The 21,352-nt window shown below is 33.4% G+C and overlaps 2 protein-coding genes across 5 annotated transcripts; both read left to right on the top strand.

Moving 5' to 3' along the window:
• The first annotated feature begins 2,283 nt into the window (after positions 1-2,283).
• Positions 2,284-6,375, top strand: LOC137831513 (uncharacterized). Its single transcript, XM_068639221.1, has 3 exons — positions 2,284-2,801; positions 3,612-4,704; positions 5,830-6,375. Exons 1-3 carry the CDS (start codon positions 2,458-2,460, stop codon positions 6,118-6,120), a joined length of 1,728 nt encoding a protein of 575 aa, XP_068495322.1. The 5' UTR covers positions 2,284-2,457; the 3' UTR covers positions 6,121-6,375.
• A 6,652-nt stretch (positions 6,376-13,027) lies between these two features.
• Positions 13,028-20,686, top strand: UBA1 (ubiquitin-activating enzyme 1). Of its 4 annotated transcripts, none has more exons than XM_068639219.2 (7): positions 13,028-13,545; positions 13,829-14,193; positions 14,806-15,023; positions 15,509-16,303; positions 18,328-19,196; positions 19,295-19,727; positions 19,955-20,686. In XM_068639219.2, exons 2-7 carry the CDS (start codon positions 13,842-13,844, stop codon positions 20,549-20,551), a joined length of 3,264 nt encoding a protein of 1,087 aa, XP_068495320.2. In that variant the 5' UTR covers positions 13,028-13,545; positions 13,829-13,841; the 3' UTR covers positions 20,552-20,686. The 4 variants fall into 4 exon arrangements, with proteins under 4 accessions (XP_068495320.2, XP_068495321.2, XP_090160107.1 ...); XM_068639220.2 differs by having other exon boundaries at positions 13,037-13,545; positions 13,826-14,193; XM_090303981.1 differs by having other exon boundaries at positions 13,239-13,545; positions 14,806-15,058.
• Positions 20,687-21,352: the final 666 nt, after the last annotated feature.

Genomic DNA, 21,352 nt, shown 5'->3' with positions numbered 1-21,352 from the left:
ATTCCCAAAATCTTTAGAATATCAATGTTTGTGTTCTATTAGCAAACTAAGAAATAATGTTTATCCTTGTAATTGTCGAAAAATGAAGTGCCTTTGTAGTGAGCAAAACTTGTGATCTATTGGTCACATTATTAGACAATTAGTTGTCTTATCCATGAGTGACTGTGTTCCAAACAATTATCAATTTTAGTTAGGAGTAAATGCATTATAGAGAATACTCAATTTTAGTCAAGAGTGGTTAGGTCCCAAAGAATACTCAGGTAGCTAATAGTGGTTAGGTTCCAAATAATACTCAGGTTCTCATCCAAGAGTCGCTAAGTGTCAAATAATACTTGGATTTTAACCAATAGTGGTTATGTTCAAATAGTACTCGTTATGTACTTCCCAATATTAGTTTGTTTGATGAACTTGACTAGTTGGTCAAAAACTGGACGTAATATGTATTTCAAACGAAACAAAATAAAAATATTGAGTGATTTTTCTTTTCTTACTTTATTACATTGCATGTTATTTTGTTTTTGTTGATTAAAGATCAAGTTAAAAAAGAATGATATTTTAAAATTTATTGATTAATCCTGTGTCATACAAACTATCATCTAACTACCAAGTATCTAATAATACTTTACAAAAAAAAAATTTAAGAGAATTTTAAAAACATAATTCAACTTTTTCTTCTTATATTTTTTTTCTTCAAAAATTATTTTGTGTTTGTGGATAACATTGAATATTCCAATAATATTTTCTTATCTCCTAAATCGAAATATATGGATAATGGAATGATACTAAATAAGTCACTAATGAAATTGTTGTTATGGAGGATGATGATTTAAAGTAGTTCATAACTTATTTTAAAAATGCTCAAATTAATTATTTTGCTTTAAGAATTATCGTCCACTTGAATATGTTCAGACGTAATTAAGAAAATCATGGAAGAAATAATGATTAAGAATGTTGATTTAAAATCTTTTCAATTTTTTTTAACAGTCTTACTTAATATATTTATATTAGTGTCATTTGTTTACTTTAAACACAATTCTTTACTTCTTTTATAATTATTCATATTTTTTAATATTATTAACGCAATTTAAATACTTATAAAGTATAATTGTTATGATCTTGTTCTACTGTAAAAATTTAAATTTTTTGAAATTAGTAAATTTAGTCTTAAGTTATAACAACATAAATGAAAGGAGTAATACAAATTACAAAATTAAGTGCAAAGTAATAATTAATTTAACTATTAATCAAGAACACATCATCAGTCTCAACATCTTTCTATTGCACATGATTTGTATCATTAATAAGTGGGTCTAGTAATTATTAATGCTTACTTCTTTTGATTGCACTATATGTTTATATATGTTTATGAAAAGATGCCACACTCATCTTTTTTCATCTATGACATCTAAAAGTTTTTCATAACAAAGTTTCTTAAAGAATGGGTTCTTATTGTAAAACAAGATAAATAGATAAAAGAAAAGTGTATTGTTCAACATGAACTACATGATTAAGAGTCCCCAACTAAGAACAACATCAAATGCAACATTTATATGTATATGACAAACATTAAATGCATCAACATTTACATTCACATGAGATACACATGTCATGAAGAAGAAGCTTAAAGTTGAATGAAAAGATAGAGAGAAACATTTAATCTCAATAACTAGTTTTTATGCCTAGTATGCAATGATGTTGAACAAAATATATAAGAGAATAATGTTACCTCAAGTATTCAAGTTTTTTTTTTGTGTATAGTATTTTTAAAAACAATTTTTATTTATAAAACATCCTTCATTAAAATATCTTTCATGAGAGGAGTGCGCTTATAATTATATTCATGTTGAAACCTTTATCTAGTTTTTTAATCTTAGTATTCATGTTTCTTTCTCAAACATTTTATATAAGAAAATATATTCATGTTACACAAAGTAAAAAAATATGATTGAATACCATTTTAGAAATTAAAAAAAAAATTATTTCTAAATTAATTTTTATTATTATTAAATAGTTAATCAATTTTAATTTAAAAATATATACTTTGCTAAACAACTTACAAGTTTATTGTCATAAATACTCAATTGAGTTTTTTTTTCATGGTGGAAGGGAAGAAGAGGATTATTTAATAAATCCGATGAAAAAAAATATTTATACTTTTTATATTGATTGTTCTGATTAATCTTTAAAATATTTGTAGATTTTTTATCTAAAAATAACTATTGTATTTTATTTCAATGTTATTCTTCTGGTATTATATATATTTTGAAATTTTATTATTTTAATATAACTGGCTCTCTCTGTCTTTCTCTGCTGAACCTGTAATAGAAAAACAAAAAGCAAAGTATCTTCTTCTTCCTCCCTTTCCCACTGTCAGAACAAAAACATGGTCACTCTCACAGACTCCAAACCTTGAACCTTCTCAATCTTCTCTCTCATCTTTTTTTCCTTTCAACTTCAATGGCGGCAGCGTTGGAGTGCTGGTCGCGCCGCGCCACCAGCGACGAGGACGATGCATTCCTCGCCTCGCATTCCTCACAACCCCGAGACTCTTCTTCTTCGTCTTCTCCCTCTTCCTCTCTCGTCCACAAAAAGCTCCTCAAAATTACGCGCAACGTCTCCGAGGCTCTCTCTTCCCTCAGAAACTCCCTCAATGCTATGAATGATTCTTCCAAACACGACGCGCCTCGCAACCTTGTGTGGACCACCGTCGTGCGCAATCTCAGCCACCTCTATCCCGGGACCCATCTCCCTGAGAAGCTTGTCTGCAACATTCGCAGGCACTATGACTCCCTGCCTCTCAGGTTCGGATCCCAACCTTAGTTTGCTCGTTTGCATCGGTTGGGACTAGTGGGTTTGTGAATGAATGTCAATGTGAAGAGTGAAGATTCAGTTGCACTTGTTTTTTGGGTGTGTTTAAGGTCACTTAGTTCGGTGTTTTTTTTTCTTTGGACATGCATTCAATTAGTGTTTTTGGTGCTATTCTTAAATCCGAATTGGAGTTTTATTTCGCAATAAAGGTTTTCATTGCATTAAAGGTCAACTTAGATCACCTGGGTGAAACTTTTATTCTGGTGGGAGAACATCATCAAATGCATATAAGGAGTGTTTGTAAGTTTTGTTCTTCTTTTGCTTTTGGGAATGGGGTTTGCTTCTTTTAATTTTGGAAGCTCTAAAGTTTTCAACTTGGGGGTGATCCAGTATGAATGTGAGTGTCGATGCTAATTTCGTTGTGTTTAAGGTCACCTCAGTTGGACGCTCAACGGTTTTATTTTTGTGTTTTTTACTATAGGAAATGGTTTTTGCTGCTGCCGTGTTAGATGCTGTGTTCTAATCTGAATGTGAATGCGGAGAAATTGTTGTATGGTCGATCTCTACGTCACCCAACCAAGTTTTTCTATTGATGATTTTTTTAATAATAATACTCGACTATTTTATGGAAATTGATACTGTTGGTCTCGAAGCATGTAATAATTTTCATGAATGTGAATGCAAAGATTTAGTAGCACTGTTTTAGTTGTGTTTGACGATCACTTACTTCAGTGATGGATTTTGCTCTCTTTTTTGTTCTAAATTCTAGAGTTTTTGTTATTTATTTATTTTGTTTTTGGCAGTTATTCTCAGGCGGGGTTTGATGTGAAAGACGTGTTTCTTCACATGAAGCTGATGGAGCAAGCTTTGGAAGATGAGCAGGCTGCGATTTTGATTCAAGAGGAAGGTGATGGCGAGATTCAACTTCAGGGGTCTTTGTTCAAGTTGACATTTGCTTGCAACTCTCCTATTTCATGGCCCACAATGTCATGTGCATTGGATGGTTACTCCATTTGCTGCAAGAAGATTCAGATATTTGAGAAGAAAGGATTCACCCTTGGGATTGTGCTTCTTCTTGTACTGTCTAGTGGTGGGCAAGATAAGTTGGTCAGGACCTGGGTTGAAAGTGCTCTCAAGATTTCCATGAAGAGGCCTAAAACCGGTGGCGTGAAGCTTCCCTTTGGGCTTTGTGGGTGTCAAGAAGAGAACACCAAAGGGAGAGGACATGGAGAGATTGTGGAAGATGGTGGTGATGTATGTTGTGGAAATGGGTTTGAGAATTTGAGCCAAAAGATTCAGCTTCAGGTGCCATTACCTAGTTCATCTTTTCTTGTAGTGGTAGATGAATGGCAAACTATTCAATCAGGTGGGGATGGTATTGAAAAATGGTTGTTGAACTCTGATAGTCTTGAGTTTGCAGAACTGATTGGGCCCAATTCGTATAAGGGGATGTATATGGGGAAAAAAGTTGGCATTGAGAAGCTTAGAGGGTGTGAGAAAGGGAGCTCTTATGAGTTTGAGCTCAGGAAAGACCGGCTGGCACTGATGACTTGTGGTCATAGAAGTATTATGCAGTTTTGTGGTGTTTGTGTAGATGAAAACTATGGATTATGTGTATTGACGAAACTTGTGGAAGGTGGATCTGTCCATGACTTAATGTTAAAGAACAAGAAGCTTCCGATCAAGGATGTTGTAAGAATTGCAGTTGATGTGGCTGAAGGGATCAAGTTTATGAATGATCACGGTGTTGCATACAGAGACCTTAATACGCAGAGGATTCTTTTGGATAAGCATGGGAATGCTTGCTTGGCTGATATGGGTATTGTCACTGCCTGCAAGAGTGTTGGAGAGGCAATGGATTATGAAACTGATGGTTATCGATGGCTAGCACCAGAGGTTTGCCTCTAATCAAACTCCTTTCAAGTTAGAAATGTAATTCTTGAAATTATGAAAAAATGTTAGGTCATTAGGCTACGTAATGCTGGCTAATTCTGCATTTGCATCTCCCATCCCATGCATATTTCTTAAATCTCCCCACAAGTATTCCTTTAAAATAAGATTCAAATGAAAAACCTAGCTTTAAGACTCTACATTCTGCATCACATCTAGGAATTGTGTTTTAGGCTTTTAAGCTGCTGCCAGATCATGCTTTATTTAACAAGTTATGATTTGTTTCTAAGCAACTATTACTCTAGCACCGTGTATTGAAATCAGAATTACTTGTAAGATTCAATTATAACCAGCATGGCAAAGAAATTTTTTTATGGTTGCAAAATAACAACTTTTCTTAAAATATGTAAGTATCATCTTTTATGTGTTTGAGGTTGGATCAAGTTATTATTGATTTTTTTTTTCTTCTCTTTTTAACACTCTCTCTGGTTGTTTTGTTTATTATCATTTAAGCTTGTTCAAACTAAAGTTCTAATCAAATGTATTTGAGCTCATCTACATGTTACCCTATGTTTAACTCAGAGCAACTTAAAGTAACAATCTGTTGGCTTTATTGCTTGGAGGATGTTGTTTAGATCCATTGTATGTAAAATGCAATGCTGAACTAGACATCTAAAACAAGATTTCATGTCACTTGTCTTGGCATCATTGTTTGAGCATGCCCAACATGGCTTAATAATTGTTGTGTACTTCCACTTTATAGTGTATGCCATTGTTTAAACACCACTGTTTATCATTAGACAAATCAGCATTGCTCTGTGTAATGCAATTGTACCTTCATTGATTTCAAATGGAGCCCACACACCATAAACCGTAAGCATGATCTGTCCCCCTATTGAACTTATTTTTGTTCAATTGATAAGGCTGCTTGGAGCCTTTCTACTCACAACTCACCAGGACCAAATTAGTTATTTTCCCTAACATTCTAAAGGGAAGGCTTCAATAAGAAATAAATAAAGTTCATGCACCTTGCTTTGTCTGATTGTGACAGTATGAATTTTAGTATATTATTTTGTATAAATGTGAGATAACATATATGGATTTTTGTGCCCTCTTTTTTGTTGAAAACAGATAATTGCTGGTGATCCAGAGAGTGTGACAGAGACATGGATGAGTAACGTTTATAGTTTTGGAATGATTATTTGGGAGATGGTAACTGGTGAGGCAGCATATTTGGCATATTCACCCGTGCAAGCAGCAGTTGGAATTGCTGCTTGTGGCCTAAGACCTGAAATCCCCAAGGACTGCCCTCAAACTCTAAAATCTCTCATGATAAAGTGCTGGAACAACACCCCTTCGAAACGTCCTAACTTCTCTGAAATTTTGGCCATTTTGCTACGGACAAACAACTACAGTAGGTAAATTTATTGTATTGATAATAATTTGATGCCAAACATCCCAATCTCAAGGGATCTTCATAGTTCATACACAAACATGAGTCCTCCACGCTTTTATATCAGTAATGAAAGGTGTAAAGTTTCCCTTTTCTTTTTCTTTTTGACAAATTTGTACCATCTCTTTATGCTGCCTTTGCCATCATGAATGTACTGTTTTTTCCTCTTATGATGGCAACCTGAATGATGGAAATATTACAACTCGTTTCATATTGTTTGGTCATGACTTATGAGTGATAACTAAGATTATTCGGTAAGGAATAAAAAAAATCAATTTTAGTGCCTACATCATTCATAGGCTACTAAGATCTTTTGTTCCTTTCATGGCCATCCGAAGGGTCCCATTTGGTATTATGTTTCTTTAGTTGTGAAATTATCAAACACCTTGTCCCCATTTTTCTTGAAATATCCAACCTTTTCATCTTTTATGCATCAGATCGATGTAACATATTCTCACTCTGTACTGGGCACACAGAAACTTACGCTTATCTGCTTCAATGATCACATCGAAGTGAGTGATGCAAGTCTGCAACAACCACCACACACATACCTCATCATGAACTATTTATATATATAGTCAGAGGAATTATATTCATATCGCATTTATTTTTATTTTAATATAATAATGGAGACAACCTTTTCCATGAAAAGAAGATCACATCAAGGATGTTTGGTAATAATATCATGGTACAACTCAATCTTGAGAGATGAGGTAATCGAACATATAGATATGCTGAACTTGCTTGTTGAAGTATAATAGTTAGAAGATGATGTTCTACCTATAATTCATGTTTCTTGACACCTATAATTCATGTTTCTTGACACTCAAATTTTAATGGAATTCGTTAAGAAATCATATAAAAAAAATTAAGTTATGAATAGATCATAATTATGTACATATTGTAATATTATACACTGGAGGAAGCACATGCTGCATGTGAATGTGACACTCATGTCAGGTGTACAACACTTCATTCCTTCTTTTCCCCTTCATTTTGTTTATTTTTTACTGCTAACTTTAGGGTGGCCGCTAAGAAAATACTATAATATTAACCTTTTACAATGTATAATATATGAGTAAAGTGTGAAGTGATACCATTCATAATGTTATACTGTCACGTTTAAAACCAAAGAAATTCTTGATTAAAATCCAATTATAGACCCTGTTATCGTATTCATATGGCTTCTGACACATGTCATGTGACTGAAGGCATCTTACGTTCTTCTGAGATCTTATAAACAGAACAAAAGCATTTGCTTGAGATGTCCATGGAATTCAATTCACTTTGGATTAGATTTGTAAAGAACTCAAGTTATTTGTCAAGTTTTAGGGTAATGAAATTATATAAGTAGTTTTTGAAGATACTGACTTGCATCTTTTAAGTTTTTGAATAAAATAATGAGTGTTCTAATTTCAACTTAGTTCACTTGACAGTATTAGGGTTAATTACCTTGTTTTCTTTGAAACTTATACTTCCATAACAGTTTTATTTTTTAAAATTAAATTATTTTTTTATCTCGACTCTTAAATAATATAAAATTTCAGAAAAATAATTACTCTTCTTTAATTTTTAATGGTCTTTATATATTTTAAATGAGATGATATTTAGTTTGGGTGTATATTATAACAAAGTCATAGTCACTTGTTCTTATTTTTAAAAAAAATAATATATTAACTAAAATTTAAATAAACAAATATAAAAATTCTAAATAAAAATCTAAATAATTTATTATTATATATTAAATATAACTTACTTCTAACTTGTTACAATTATTTCATATCCAAAATTCATCACGAACACTTCAAAATGGGTAAAAAATTGTAATTTAAGAATATCTAGTAAAAAAATCCGTAGACCCTGGTTATACTTATTTTAAAAATAATTAGTTTAATAAAAAAAGTGTTTTTAGAAAATCAAAATATATAACTCAAATGAAACCCATAAGTACTTGCAATCCTATAGTTTCTTCGTACAAAAGATATGTTGGGAAAAGTCTAAATAATTCATATTTTATATTATTAAAATATAAAATTTAGAAATATATTTCAGATTTTTATAATCTATAGTATATTATAAATTTTTAGAATACATTTTTATATTATATGATTTGAAATATATTTTCAAATTTTTAATTACAAAAATTTTAATATTTTTAAAATATACAATTTATGATTCATGAATAAATTTTTTTTTTTTCATAATCTATTCTATGCATAAGAATTATGAGCCAATTTCTTCCTGCACTCTGTGGTGTCCCTGCACACCCGCATGCTTTAATAAAATTCAAAAATATCTTTCTGAAAATGGATTTAGGTTTTAGTCTTTATTGGTTGAAGTTCAATGAAGCTTGAGGTGAAGTTCTTGGAGTTTCTTCCTTTAGTGCTAGGTGGTGCTAGTGAGAGGTGGTGTTGAGAGTTTGTTCGGTTTTTCTTTTTTAATTTTGGATCCAGAGACTTTTTAAATTATAAAATCCAAAAGATAATAATTTGAATTTGTTGTATTATGGATTTAAAATACAAATTTATATTTTGAATTTTTGAATGTGAGAATATCTTTTAAATTGTACAATTTGAAATGAATTTAAAAAATAAAACACATTTCAAATTCTACATTCTTTCAAGTATTCTTGGATACAAAAATATATTTTGAATTGTATCATTTAGAAGATGCATTTTTTACTGCATAATCTGTAATGCATCTCCAGAACTGAGAATACTTTATAGATTTTAAAAAGGTAACTTCTAGATGACACAATCCAAAAGGTATTTTTGGATAAAAAAATACTTAAAGGCCATAAATTTGACTTAGATTTAAAATATGTTTCACTTATGATTACAAATCTTCATTATAATCATTGTTAAAATTATAATAAAGGTATTATCTATCATTTTTTTTGTTTTAATTGTAAGAGAGTAATTGTTCACTAATGGAGACTAAATCCCAACTTTAAAGACTAAATCCCAACTTTAAAGCAGAATATTCGATGAAGTAGATAATATGTTTGATATAGAAGAGTTTCATTTAATGAAGTTTGCGAGCAGTGGAGTTGAATTGGTTGGAGGTGAAATGTATTAGAGATTTTACCACAAATGAGGTAAATTAAATTTCACTCATTCGTGTTATAACTTTGACAAGTCATGTAATTATATTGTAATGTATTTGTAGGTTTTTGCAATGCGAGATAAGTTACTTAAATGGGTGCGTAGGGTGACCTTTTTTGTGATTGTAATAATTAGATATGTCAAAGCAAATGGAAAACAAGGGAGAAAGAACATTCGTTGTTAGGTTGTAAAAGGGGTGGTAAGTATAGAAAATACAAACATGAATTGGAGATGAATGTAACTGGTACATGGAAATGTGATTGTCTTTTTAAATTGCAGGGTAAACCTATTGGCAATGGAGAAGGTTAGATCTTGAAGGTGATATGTGGAAGTTATAATCATGAAATAACTAAAACATTAGTTGGTCACCCCTATGCTGACAGATTAAAACCAAATGAACATTCTATGATTGTTGACATGACTAAAAGTCTAGTTAAGTTAACAACATATTACTTATTTTGAAATAGAACAATGAGGAGAACGTCATAACAATAAATAAAGTGTAAAATGTCAAATAAATTCAAAACAAAATGATTCTAAAAGAGTCAATCAAATTGATTTGTCAAGTCTACAAAGCGTGAACCATCATATTTTGAGCATGTGGAGGTCATTCATTTATGCATGATAACTCTTTTTTGTGGGAAGGAACTAAGGAGAAGGAAAAGATGCAGGTTGCCATTAACACAAAAGTAATTCTCTTGTTTGATCATTTTGATCCTAGTTGTCACCCTTACATAGTTGATGTCATTTATGTGAAGGTTGATGGTCATTATGGTTATCAATCTATTGATGCATTGTTAGGGATGGTTGAAGAGTCAATAATGAATTTATTTAGAAAAATATCTCAATGATGTGATGAATATGCTATATTATTATGTGGTTATGAATAAGTGGAACAATATGCTCATAGCCATATTGGTGCGACATATGCTAAGCAAATGTTGTTGCGTACACGTGCTCATACGAATATAGTCCGGAAATAAGATGGACTCGAAGGGCCTACGAGGACGATGATCATCATATGAACTCCAAATGATGACCCTAACATTGGTCATAACATCTAATTGGACCCATACAACAAAATAGTGCAAATATGTCATCCAATCACATATTGGAATGCCAGTGGGTGAACCTCCTGATAGATTAATTTATATCCCTCCTTCTCATGCCCTCAAAATGCTCACACATCCATGTCTGTTACAATTTTAACAAATCAATATTCATGTATGCATATGAAAAAAAGTAACTTATATGAATTTTGTATATGATTTACCCATATAAAAGTCGCATAACCACCCAATTGCTTTGTTTAGGCAAATCACACATCCCCTAGCTTGCCATACATATGGGTAAGTGCAACAACTCCCCAGGAGTACCCATCACACATCCAAAAATTTCTAAACAACTGCAAGTAGGATATAGAGATGAAGGTGACACTCTTATCAGCAAATATCATGAATCTCAACAAATGCAACAAATATTCCCTTGCAACATACTCTCAAGTTTGTTGGATGCAACACTCCTCATAGACCTTTCATAGTCAACTAAGCCTAATGTGTGGACCCCAACATTGCCTCATATTTGAGGTTGCATCACCTTGGTCAACCCCTAGCAACTTCACCAAAATAATTAAAGTTGTAACGAATTTTAGGGGATGACATAAGATATTATCCACAATTGGGAGATGTAGCAAAGACGACACATAATCCATCGTTATTTTCATTTCACCAACTAGAAGGTGGAAGGTGTTGGTGTCCCAATGCCATCTTTCCACAGTCGGCCACGTTATAACTTATGTTGCATTGCGGAAACAATCCTGATTTAAGCACAAATGCCTCAATTTGAGGATGAAACACACCAAATTTACTTAATTTTCGATCATGAGAGATCAACTTAAATTCTCCACGATCCTAGCAAATACTTTTGTGTTGGTAACTACAAAACAATGTTATAATCAATAATACAAAAAGTTAGCTAGACAAATTTCATTCTTACCTCACTCTCCCACAACCAAAGCGACATGATCCATTAAACTTACTAGCAAAGAAAGGTCCGAAGGTCCTCCAAAGAACTGTCATGCTAATCATGCCGGTCTGTATGTATATCCATCACATCAACAATTATATGATCACATGCTTGCTCACAATCTCGTTTATGTGCCTACCACTGCTTTGCCACCACCTCTTCTCCTAACCATAACTTTATCTACATCACCATTCTTACACTAATGAAAACCAAAATATGATAAATTTTACCCATAGTAAGAATGTTTTTGTTTTTTGAAATATTTTTAAGATAGTACAATTCAAAATGCATATTGCTAGATGATACAATCCAAAAGGTATTTCTGGATCTAGAAAAACTTTACAAATTAATCTATAATGCTTTTATGGATCCAAAAATACCTTTGATGTATAATACAAAATATGTATAACAATAAAAATCAAATTGTGTAATCCAAAATCCTTCCAGATAACCTAATCCAGAATGAAGAAACACAAAATTTCAAAACCAACCTTTGTTAATAGCACAATCCAAAATAACACTCTAATATAGATATGATCCCCCACAAAAGAGTACATGAATGCTAACAACACACCAAAAAAGATTGAAAAAGGAAATGAGGGTGGGCCAAGGGGGTGCTTGGGGTGTCACAATTGATGAAAAAGTGAAAGAAATGAAGGAAGTAAGGAAAATAAGATTTTTTTAAAAATTTAAGAATACAATGGTCCTTTTGCTATCCCATGGGGGTGCAGAAAGAAATTTCCAATTATGAGGTAGGAGAAGAATTAGCTGTTAGAATCTTTGTATGTTGGAATCTTTGTATAGGTGAGCCCAACTATTCTATGACAATTTCTTCTTGCACCCAATCTTCTATTCAAAATGACAAAAATGTCCCATCAAAATTATGAAAATAACCTCAAATAAAAATGGGTATAGATTTGTGTTCTGCACTTTTTTGTCTAGAATATTTTTTTTTAATTTTAAATTATATTTATTATTCTGAATTTTCAGATAATTTAAAAAATATAACATGCAGATTAAAATTGAATTGATATATTGTCGAAAGAAATTGTCTTATTCTATTCATGGATCCAAAGTGAAAGCTCGCCTAAACCACGACTAAACACTGGAACGTGAGACCAAGGGATCACCTAATGAATGCTCCCACTCCATGATTTTCTCTTACAGTGTTTACCTGAAAAAGAATCCCAAATCATTGAAAAATATCCATTTTAGTTAAATACGAGCAACTTTACTGTTTTTTTTATTTTGCATAATTTTTTAAAGCATGAAATTAGTTATTTCTATAGCTATTAATTTATATTTATCCCAATAATTAATCATAAATTTAAAATTATATAATCAAGATAAAATATAATACAATCCTTAATTTTTTAATTCAGCATTATTTTTATTTGATATACAATTAACTTAAAATATATATTAAAAGTAAAATTATAAAAATACAGACAATTTTAAATTGCAATCCCTCTCGTTTTTTCTGGCCCACTCCCCTGTCATATTACTTATATTTTTTTAGTTAAAAGAAGAAACTGTTCGCTAGAGATAATTAATAATTAAGGTTTTCTCTTACTATAATTAATGATTAATTGTTTAACTTATGTGAAAATTTATTACATCATAATTAACAATAAGAGAAAATCACGTAAAGAACTACTAATAGTATATGTTTTATCCAAAAATATTAATTATGTTCATAAAATAATATTTTGTCCGAACAAAACAAAGGGAAGGAAGAGGCAGAATCAACGAATGCAACAGCACAGAATTTCTCTTTCTTTTTCGGCTTTTCCATTATCTCTAGCTTGTTCTAGATCTTTCCTCCATTGAATCCACTGCCTGCAGGAGCACAGTGCGCGTGGTACAACCCAACACGAGTGCCGTCGATACCAAACAAGATGCTTAAACAACGACGTGGCAATCACTCAAGAGTCCTCTGTTTCGCTCTCTGACGTTTTATCTTTCATTTCACGCTACTCGCTCACTCTTCTCTTTCCTCTCTCATCTCTCTCTCTCTTCTTGAAGAGAGAAAAAATGGAGTAGCACCTGTCATGTCCTCACTCGAAGCGAAACCCTAGAATAGTAGCATCGCATTCGCCTTCTTTTGCAAATCCATAAATGCCCTCGCTCTTCACCCTCTCAATAAAATCCCAAACGTCACGAATCAGAACAAAAACAAACAAAACGAAACGAACACTTCTTCTCCGATTCTCTGCATCCAATCGGTTCCATTCTCTTTCTTCCTTCGCACCGAAGTTCCAATCGGTACGTCGCTTCTCTCTTCGTTAATCTTCTTCGATTAACTCTTTTTTACTCGAACAATTACAGTTACAAATACAATTACGAAAATAATAGTTGCGCTCATGCTACGTGAGCTAGGGTTTGGGTTTTTCCTCGCCGTGATTCCGTTACTGGTTTCGCGGTTTGTGTATCTTGCTTTTAACTTCGATCCTCTTCGCGACCATCGCGCTGTTAATTCTCCCTTCTTCATTGCTTTTCTTGTTCTTGTCGTCGTCCTCACGATCGCGTTGCGTCGCGTGTTCAGCAGCTTACTGTACTATATGCTTCCAACTAAGAGACCTTGCGAAGTACTGGTTGCAGTAGAAGAGGTGACCGACAACAACGACATCTGCAGCAGCAGTTTCTCCAAGAAGAATCGGATCGCCGCCGGAACCGCCGATTCCACGGTGAAAAACGACGATACCACCGTCCGGAGCTTCATCAACAGCAGCAGCGAAAGCGGGAACACGAGTGAGGGAGTGTCGGCCATGGCTTTGGGCGACTCTAATCCTCCGGACATCGATGAGGATCTCCACAGCCGTCAGCTCGCCGTGTATGGTCGAGAGACCATGCGGAGGCTGTTTGGCTCCAGCGTCCTGGTCTCCGGGATGCAAGGTCTTGGCGTCGAGATTGGTAAAATCTTTGAACACTTTGCTTTTGTTTAATATTTTATGCTGTTTGGGTTTTGTCACGAATTGAGATTGTATTTAGATTTGATCCTATTTGTGATGCCTCAGTTAATGGTGAAACTCTGTTTAGTTTTATTTCAGTTTTTTGCTTGATGTTTCTTGCAGAAATTAAGTTGATAAATTATGGGATTTGTGTTAGTAGATTTGGTAATTACAGTACTGTCATCTAAAAGCTGTAGGCAGAGTGATGTGACCGTCCCTGTTTGTAATCTCGTAGTTTTGTTGTTGCTCATAATAGATTTATCATGAAAATGATCACCAGCAACCTTTAAACTGCAATCGCAGTTGAGGATTTTTCGCATCCTGTGATATGGGCAATTACGTTGATGTTGCCTTTGATTATAACCTAATGGAATCAGTACTGTAGTTTCTTTTATAGATTTGTAATCTATGATTTGGATTAGTTTTTTGAGAGATCACTTGATTATGTAATTTCAACTATTCATTTTGTTGTGTGATTTGAGTTTTTATTTAATGGTATTGGTATTTAGGTTGAAGTTAGTCTCCGCTCTGAAATTTTAAATCTTGGATTTCTAATGAAGTTTACTGCTTTCAGCGAAGAATCTCGTTCTTGCTGGTGTCAAATCTGTGACCTTGCATGATGAGGGGAATGTGGAGCTGTGGGATCTATCCAGTAACTTTGTATTTTCAGAGAATGATGTTGGTAAAAACAGGGCAACATCTTCTGTTAGCAAGCTACAGGAGCTCAACAATGCTGTGATTGTCCAAAGCTTGACTACTCATCTGACAAAAGAGCAACTTTCTAATTTTCAAGTACCTACTTCCGCAGTCTAATCTTTCTTTAAAATGTACTTAATGTTATTTTCTATTACAATGTATTTGTTTTTATGGTTGTCATGCCATTCTTTGTTAAGAACTAGTAAGTTCTAGTCACTTCTCTTTCATAACTGAATATCGTTTTACTTATTAATTCTTATGTCCATAGATTTTGAGTACTGCAAATGAGGTCACTAGTAGTGATTATTGTTATTGTATAGCATTTATATTACAATTTTTTATTAGTAAATGAATCACAGTGATAGACTCACCTTTCTGTATGTCCTGTTTCTTGTACCTTTGCATAAAATACGTCTTTGTTTGATCTGTATAATTCTGAAGTAATTGAATGCTGATATTTTTCATGTTCGTTTGTAATGGTGTTAATAAATTGGATTCTTCATATTTTCAACTGTAACTCTTCCTTTTTATCGAAGTTTAGTTTGATCATATACTTACTAATTTTATTCACTAATTTGTAGGCTGTTGTTTTTACTGATATCAGTCTTGAGAAGGCCTGTGAGTTCAATGATTATTGCCGCAGTCATCAGCCTCCTATTGCCTTTATTAAAACTGAAGTTAGAGGCCTTTTTGGTTCCGTGTTCTGTGATTTTGGGCCTGAGTTTACTGTTGTTGATGTTGATGGAGAAGAACCCCACAGTGGCATAATTGCATCCGTAAGCAACGACAACCCTTCTCTAGTATCATGTGTTGACGATGAGAGGCTTGAGTTTCAGGACGGAGATCTTGTTGTATTCTCTGAAATTCATGGTATGAAAGAATTGAATGATGGAAAGCCTAGAAAGATTAAAAATGCTAGAGCATATTCGTTTACTCTTGAAGAAGACACTACAAATTATGGTATGTATGAGAAAGGTGGTATTGTTACACAGGTCAAACAATCAAAGGTATTGAACTTTAAGTCACTGAGGGAAGCACTCAGTGATCCTGGTGATTTTCTTCTGAGTGATTTTTCTAAGTTTGACCGCCCACCTCTCCTTCACTTAGCATTCCAGGGTTTGGATAGATTCATTTCTGAGCTAGGTCGCTTACCTGTGGCTGGTTCGGAGGAAGATGCACAGAAGCTTATATCTGTTGTCACTGAAATTAATGACAACACTAGTGATGGGAAATTAGAAGACATTAATCCAAAACTTTTGAGAAACTTTGCCTTTGGTGCCAGGGCAGTGTTGAATCCAATGGCTGCTATGTTTGGTGGAATTGTTGGACAGGAGGTTGTCAAAGCGTGCTCTGGGAAATTTCATCCACTTTTTCAGGTCAGAATATTTTTAGGCATTTTTCGAGTTTTGAAATTTTGTTGTGCAAGGTGAAACCAAGCCTGTGATAGCTGAAACCAAACCTAAATAAATATCTTTTATCGATAAATTTAATTTTTTTTCAAGTAGATAGTTTGTTGATGGGTGTGTGCTCAATTCGTTGTTTCTTTTATAGTATTAGTTACTTACCCAATGTAGTTTCAGAAGAAAATTAACCCTTTCCTACTGGTCGAACAAGACCTGTGTACTCTGCTCTTATAATTGATTTATGATATCACCCAACTTCAGAAAGGCTAGCATAATATAAGGATTTATTTGATTGTTGAGCTGCCGTAAAAAATATCCTGATACACAATGTACCAGAGTTTTCTATTACGCAACCTTCAAAACTTGGGTAAGTACCCTGCAGTTAAAAAAAGTCTTAACTTCAATCCTAATCTTCTTTTGTCATGCGAAAATATTTTAGAAGTAATGATTGTTTTAAGTTTGGACCAATGTTAATCATGCCCCTGCTCGTGCACTGTGTTAATCTGTTTGTGCAGAGCCTCGGGTTGAGTTACCTGAATCCTAGTAGGGATTTTTCGATTTGTGTTTCTAATGATCCAGTTTAAAAGTTTGAAAAAGATGGCCCTCTTTTCCCCTAGTGTTCCCAATTATAATTTAAAACAAGAATCAAACAGCTATGCATGAGAAGGTTTGCGTTGCCATCTCCCACTCACATATTTCTCACTAGCGCCACCTTCAACATCGTTGGTCATCATTGCCTTCATCTTCAACTTCATTCTGTTTTATAACTTTTATTGTTTTATTCTTCTGTTCTGTTCTGTTTTATAACCTTCAACATCGTTGGTCATCATTGCCTTCATCTTCAACTTCATTCTGTTTTATAACTTTTATTGTTTTATTCTTCTGTTCTTGCTTCTATTTAGACTTCTAGAGTGTTCTGTTCTGTTTAGAATTTGAAGAAAAAATGGAGTCAGATGAAGGTTGTTCAAGTCATTTTATGGCATATGAATCTATTTTTAGTTGTATTATGCATTTGATCTTAATATTTATGATTTATTTTTGTATATTCATAGCTCTTATGAGTTGAGTTACTGTCTTTTTAATCGATCCCCTTTCTACAACATTGGTTTGAATCCTGGTCATCATGTACCAGAAAAATTAATGGTATACTTATTTAAGTAATGTCAAACAGAAAGGAAAGATTAATGCATACATTAAAAGCATCATGAGAGAGGAAGAAGCTTGTGCTGATTAATCCCCTGTGTGGTCAATATTGATTAATTGCTTCTATATAGCACATCCAAAACTCTGGAATATGAAATTGATGTTTTGATCACCCTTTTAAGCCATGGTCTACTTGTTTTTTTAGGGAAATTTCTGTGATCGTTTGCCCTCTCTCGTATTAGTATATTTTAGGTTTTGAATCCGTCATTATAGGAACACAATCATGTGAGTATATTATATACCAATCAATCCAAGCCAAGTAACTAAGTTAGATACATAGTAGCTAAGATTAGAAATAAAGATAGCGAGATAGACACTCATTTAATAAAAACCATGATATTTTTCTTTGTTTTGAAATAGCGTCTGGTGTGTCATGATACCCAACAGTCACATAGGATTATAGGCTATTGGTAAAAATATGTTGTTTATTTGTTCTGTGGAACTGATGTTTTCTGAACTTTTGTCAATTGCCTCTTTAATAAGAACCGTTTAATATGGCAGAAGGGTCTGATTTTTAGTTTATTGTTTTTAAAATGATTTTAGAAATAATTTTCATAAACTAATTTCGGGATAGAAAACTAATAGTAAGGCAAAACAATTTATCTGGATTCTTTATTTTGAAGACTGAAGAAATTGGTATTACTTTTAAAAACAGTATTAAGGAACTACGCTTATCAATTTATGATTGTTTCTTTAAATTACTGAAAATGATTTCCAAGAATAGAATACAATCAGCACTTAATAACACTAGTCTTTGTTATTTATTATGGTTTTAACTTCTAGTTCCTCTGCAGTTCTTCTACTTTGACTCTGTGGAATCACTCCCTTCAGAACCAGTAGACCCAGATGATTTCAGACCAGTTAATGGTCGTTATGATGCACAGATTTCAGTATTTGGACGGAAATTACAGAAAAAATTAGAGGATTCTAAAGTGTTTGTAGTTGGATCTGGTGCTTTGGGATGTGAATTTTTAAAAAATCTTGCTCTCATGGGAGTTTCTTGTGGAAGTCAGGGTAAGCTCACCGTTACTGATGATGATGTGATAGAGAAGAGTAACCTAAGCAGGCAGTTTCTTTTCCGTGATTGGAATATTGGTCAGGCAAAGTCCACAGTTGCTGCTTCAGCTGCTGCATCCATAAATCCTAGTTTTAATATTGAAGCTCTACAAAATCGGGTTGGCACAGAAACTGAAAATGTGTTCAACGACACCTTCTGGGAAAATCTGAATGTTGTTATAAATGCCCTAGACAATGTTAATGCAAGGTTATATGTTGATCAGAGATGCTTGTATTTCCAAAAGCCTCTTCTTGAGTCTGGAACTCTTGGAGCCAAATGCAATACTCAGATGGTTATTCCTCACCTGACAGAAAACTATGGTGCATCAAGAGATCCTCCTGAGAAACAGGCTCCAATGTGCACTGTACACTCATTTCCACACAACATTGACCACTGCTTGACATGGGCTCGATCTGAATTTGAGGGTCTGCTTGAGAAAACTCCAGCTGAAGTAAATGCATATTTGTCTAACCCAGGTGAATATACCAGTTCAATGAGAAATGCTGGTGATGCTCAAGCAAGGGATAACTTGGAGCGTGTTCTTGAGTGCCTGGACACGGACAAGTGTGAAACTTTTGAAGATTGTATCAGTTGGGCTCGGCTGAAGTATGTTCCTTTGCAGTATATGCTAGTCCCTATTAACTTATATATTAATGTTGTGTGAGCATATTAGTTGTGTCTATTTATAACACATTTCTCTACAGGTTTGAGGATTATTTTGCCAACCGGTTGAAGCAGTTGATCTATACTTTTCCTGAAGATGCTGCAACTAGTACTGGAGCTCCTTTCTGGTCCGCACCAAAAAGATTCCCTCATCCACTGCAGTTCTCATCCTCTGATTTGGGTCATCTAAATTTTGTGTTGGCAACTTCAATTTTACGTGCAGAAACATTTGGTATCCCAATCCCTGATTGGGTTAAGAACACTAGGAAGGTGGCCGAAGCTGTGGATAGGTTGATAGTACCTGACTTTGAGCCCAAGAAAGGTGTGAAAATAGTGACAGATGAGAAGGCTACCAGTCTTGCGACAGCTTCTATAGATGATGCAGCAGTTATTAATGATCTGATAGTTGAGTTAGAGAGGTGCCGGGCTAATCTGCCATCAGGGTTCAGGATGAAACCAATTCAGTTTGAGAAGGTCCCGCATTTCCTTTGTTACTTTGATTGTTGTTTTTTTCTGACCCTCCTCGTTGTTTCACACTCCTGATAAAATTGTTATCTCGTCAATTTGTATATTTTGTAGTTATGTTATGATCTTAAGTTTATATGTACTTGATGTGAACTATTCTGCATTTTGTGTTCTTATATATTTTTCTGAGTAGTTATCGTCAATTGAGAATTTACCATTCTGCCATTTAACTGCAGGATGATGATACAAACTACCATATGGACGTGATTGCTGGGCTTGCCAACATGAGGGCTCGGAATTACAGCATTCCTGAAGTCGACAAGCTCAAAGCCAAGTTTATTGCTGGACGGATCATTCCTGCAATTGCAACCTCGACCGCTATGGCCACTGGTCTTGTCTGCCTGGAGCTTTACAAAGTTTTGGATGGAGGGCACAAAGTTGAAGACTACAGAAACACATTTGCTAACTTAGCGCTGCCTCTGTTTTCAATTGCTGAACCAGTTCCACCGAAGATTATAAAACATCAAGATATGAATTGGACAGTTTGGGATAGATGGATCGTTGGAGATAATCCTACCCTGAGAGAACTTCTTGAATGGCTGAAGGCAAAGGGTTTGAATGCTTATAGTATTTCCTGTGGAAGTTGCCTGCTCTATAATAGCATGTTCCCTAAGCATAAAGAGCGAATGGACAAAAAGGTAGCAGATCTCGGAAGGGATGTAGCCAAGTTGGACATTCCCTCATACCGTCGTCATTTGGACGTTGTTGTCGCATGTGAGGATGATGATGATAATGACATTGACATCCCTCAAATATCCATTTATTTCCGTTAGTAGCAACTTCAAGTTGCCTTTTCATCTTTGGCATGTTTGACTCTCTCATGCATCATATTCATAATTGATACAAAAAGGAAAAACATTATTTCAATTTTCATGTGAATTCAGAAAACCACTTTCTTCTTCCTGTCATTCTTTCTCACCTCTTTTTTATCTTTGTCTTGTTATGCTAGCTTCTCTTAATATTTCACTTCTGCATCCAAATCAAATTACTACAGTTTTGTTAAGAAAATTGCTTGGCGGGATATGAATGTTTAGCGAAATTATTTTTATACTAACTTTTTTTATATAAAATTTTAATTAGTCTTTAATATTAATTTTTAAATGTATTTTCACTACTTTTATAAATTTTAAAAATAAAATAATATATATATATATATATAATGATTAAAACAAATATACTATCTATCAGTATCAACGTCTCGAAATAATGACATATATAACTGAAATAAAGTATATAATAAAAAATCCTAAACAATAATACTATCAATGTCAATATCTTATTTAGTAAAAAATTAATAAAATTTAAGTCATACAATACATCTAAATATCAGTCAAATTTTATGAATGAAATTATAGAAGTATTTTTAAAATCGTTTTTTAAGTTTTAAAAAACACTAGATTACTTTTGAAAAAAATTATTCACCAAACACTATTAATAATGTGAAGATTTTTTCAAATCTCAACTGTTAAGTTAAAATAAATTACACAAAAACATTCGAATAAGATTTAAATGGAAGACAAAATCAATGGCGTGATTGAGCCTTTGTAGTATTTTATTGATTTTGTCTAACTTCA

This window comes from Phaseolus vulgaris, chromosome 6 (assembly GCF_051622355.1).
Source record: "Phaseolus vulgaris cultivar YP4 chromosome 6, ASM5162235v1, whole genome shotgun sequence".
NCBI classification, from domain to species: domain Eukaryota; kingdom Viridiplantae; phylum Streptophyta; class Magnoliopsida; order Fabales; family Fabaceae; genus Phaseolus; species Phaseolus vulgaris.
This window is presented reverse-complemented; position numbering and strand designations above follow the sequence as displayed.

Excerpts from the sequence above, each read along its gene's own strand:
- LOC137831513 (XM_068639221.1), top strand. The coding sequence starts at position 2,458 with ATGGCGGCAGCGTTGGAGTGCTGGTCGCGCCGCGCCACCAGCGACGAG. Across the intron at positions 2,802-3,611 it reads TATGACTCCCTGCCTCTCAG|TTATTCTCAGGCGGGGTTTG; the intron begins GTTCGGATCCCA and ends TGTTTTTGGCAG. Across the intron at positions 4,705-5,829 it reads ATCGATGGCTAGCACCAGAG|ATAATTGCTGGTGATCCAGA; the intron begins GTTTGCCTCTAA and ends TGTTGAAAACAG.
- UBA1 (XM_068639218.2), top strand. The coding sequence starts at position 13,644 with ATGCTACGTGAGCTAGGGTTTGGGTTTTTCCTCGCCGTGATTCCGTTA. Across the intron at positions 14,194-14,805 it reads AGGTCTTGGCGTCGAGATTG|CGAAGAATCTCGTTCTTGCT; the intron begins GTAAAATCTTTG and ends TACTGCTTTCAG. Across the intron at positions 19,197-19,294 it reads ATCAGTTGGGCTCGGCTGAA|GTTTGAGGATTATTTTGCCA; the intron begins GTATGTTCCTTT and ends ATTTCTCTACAG.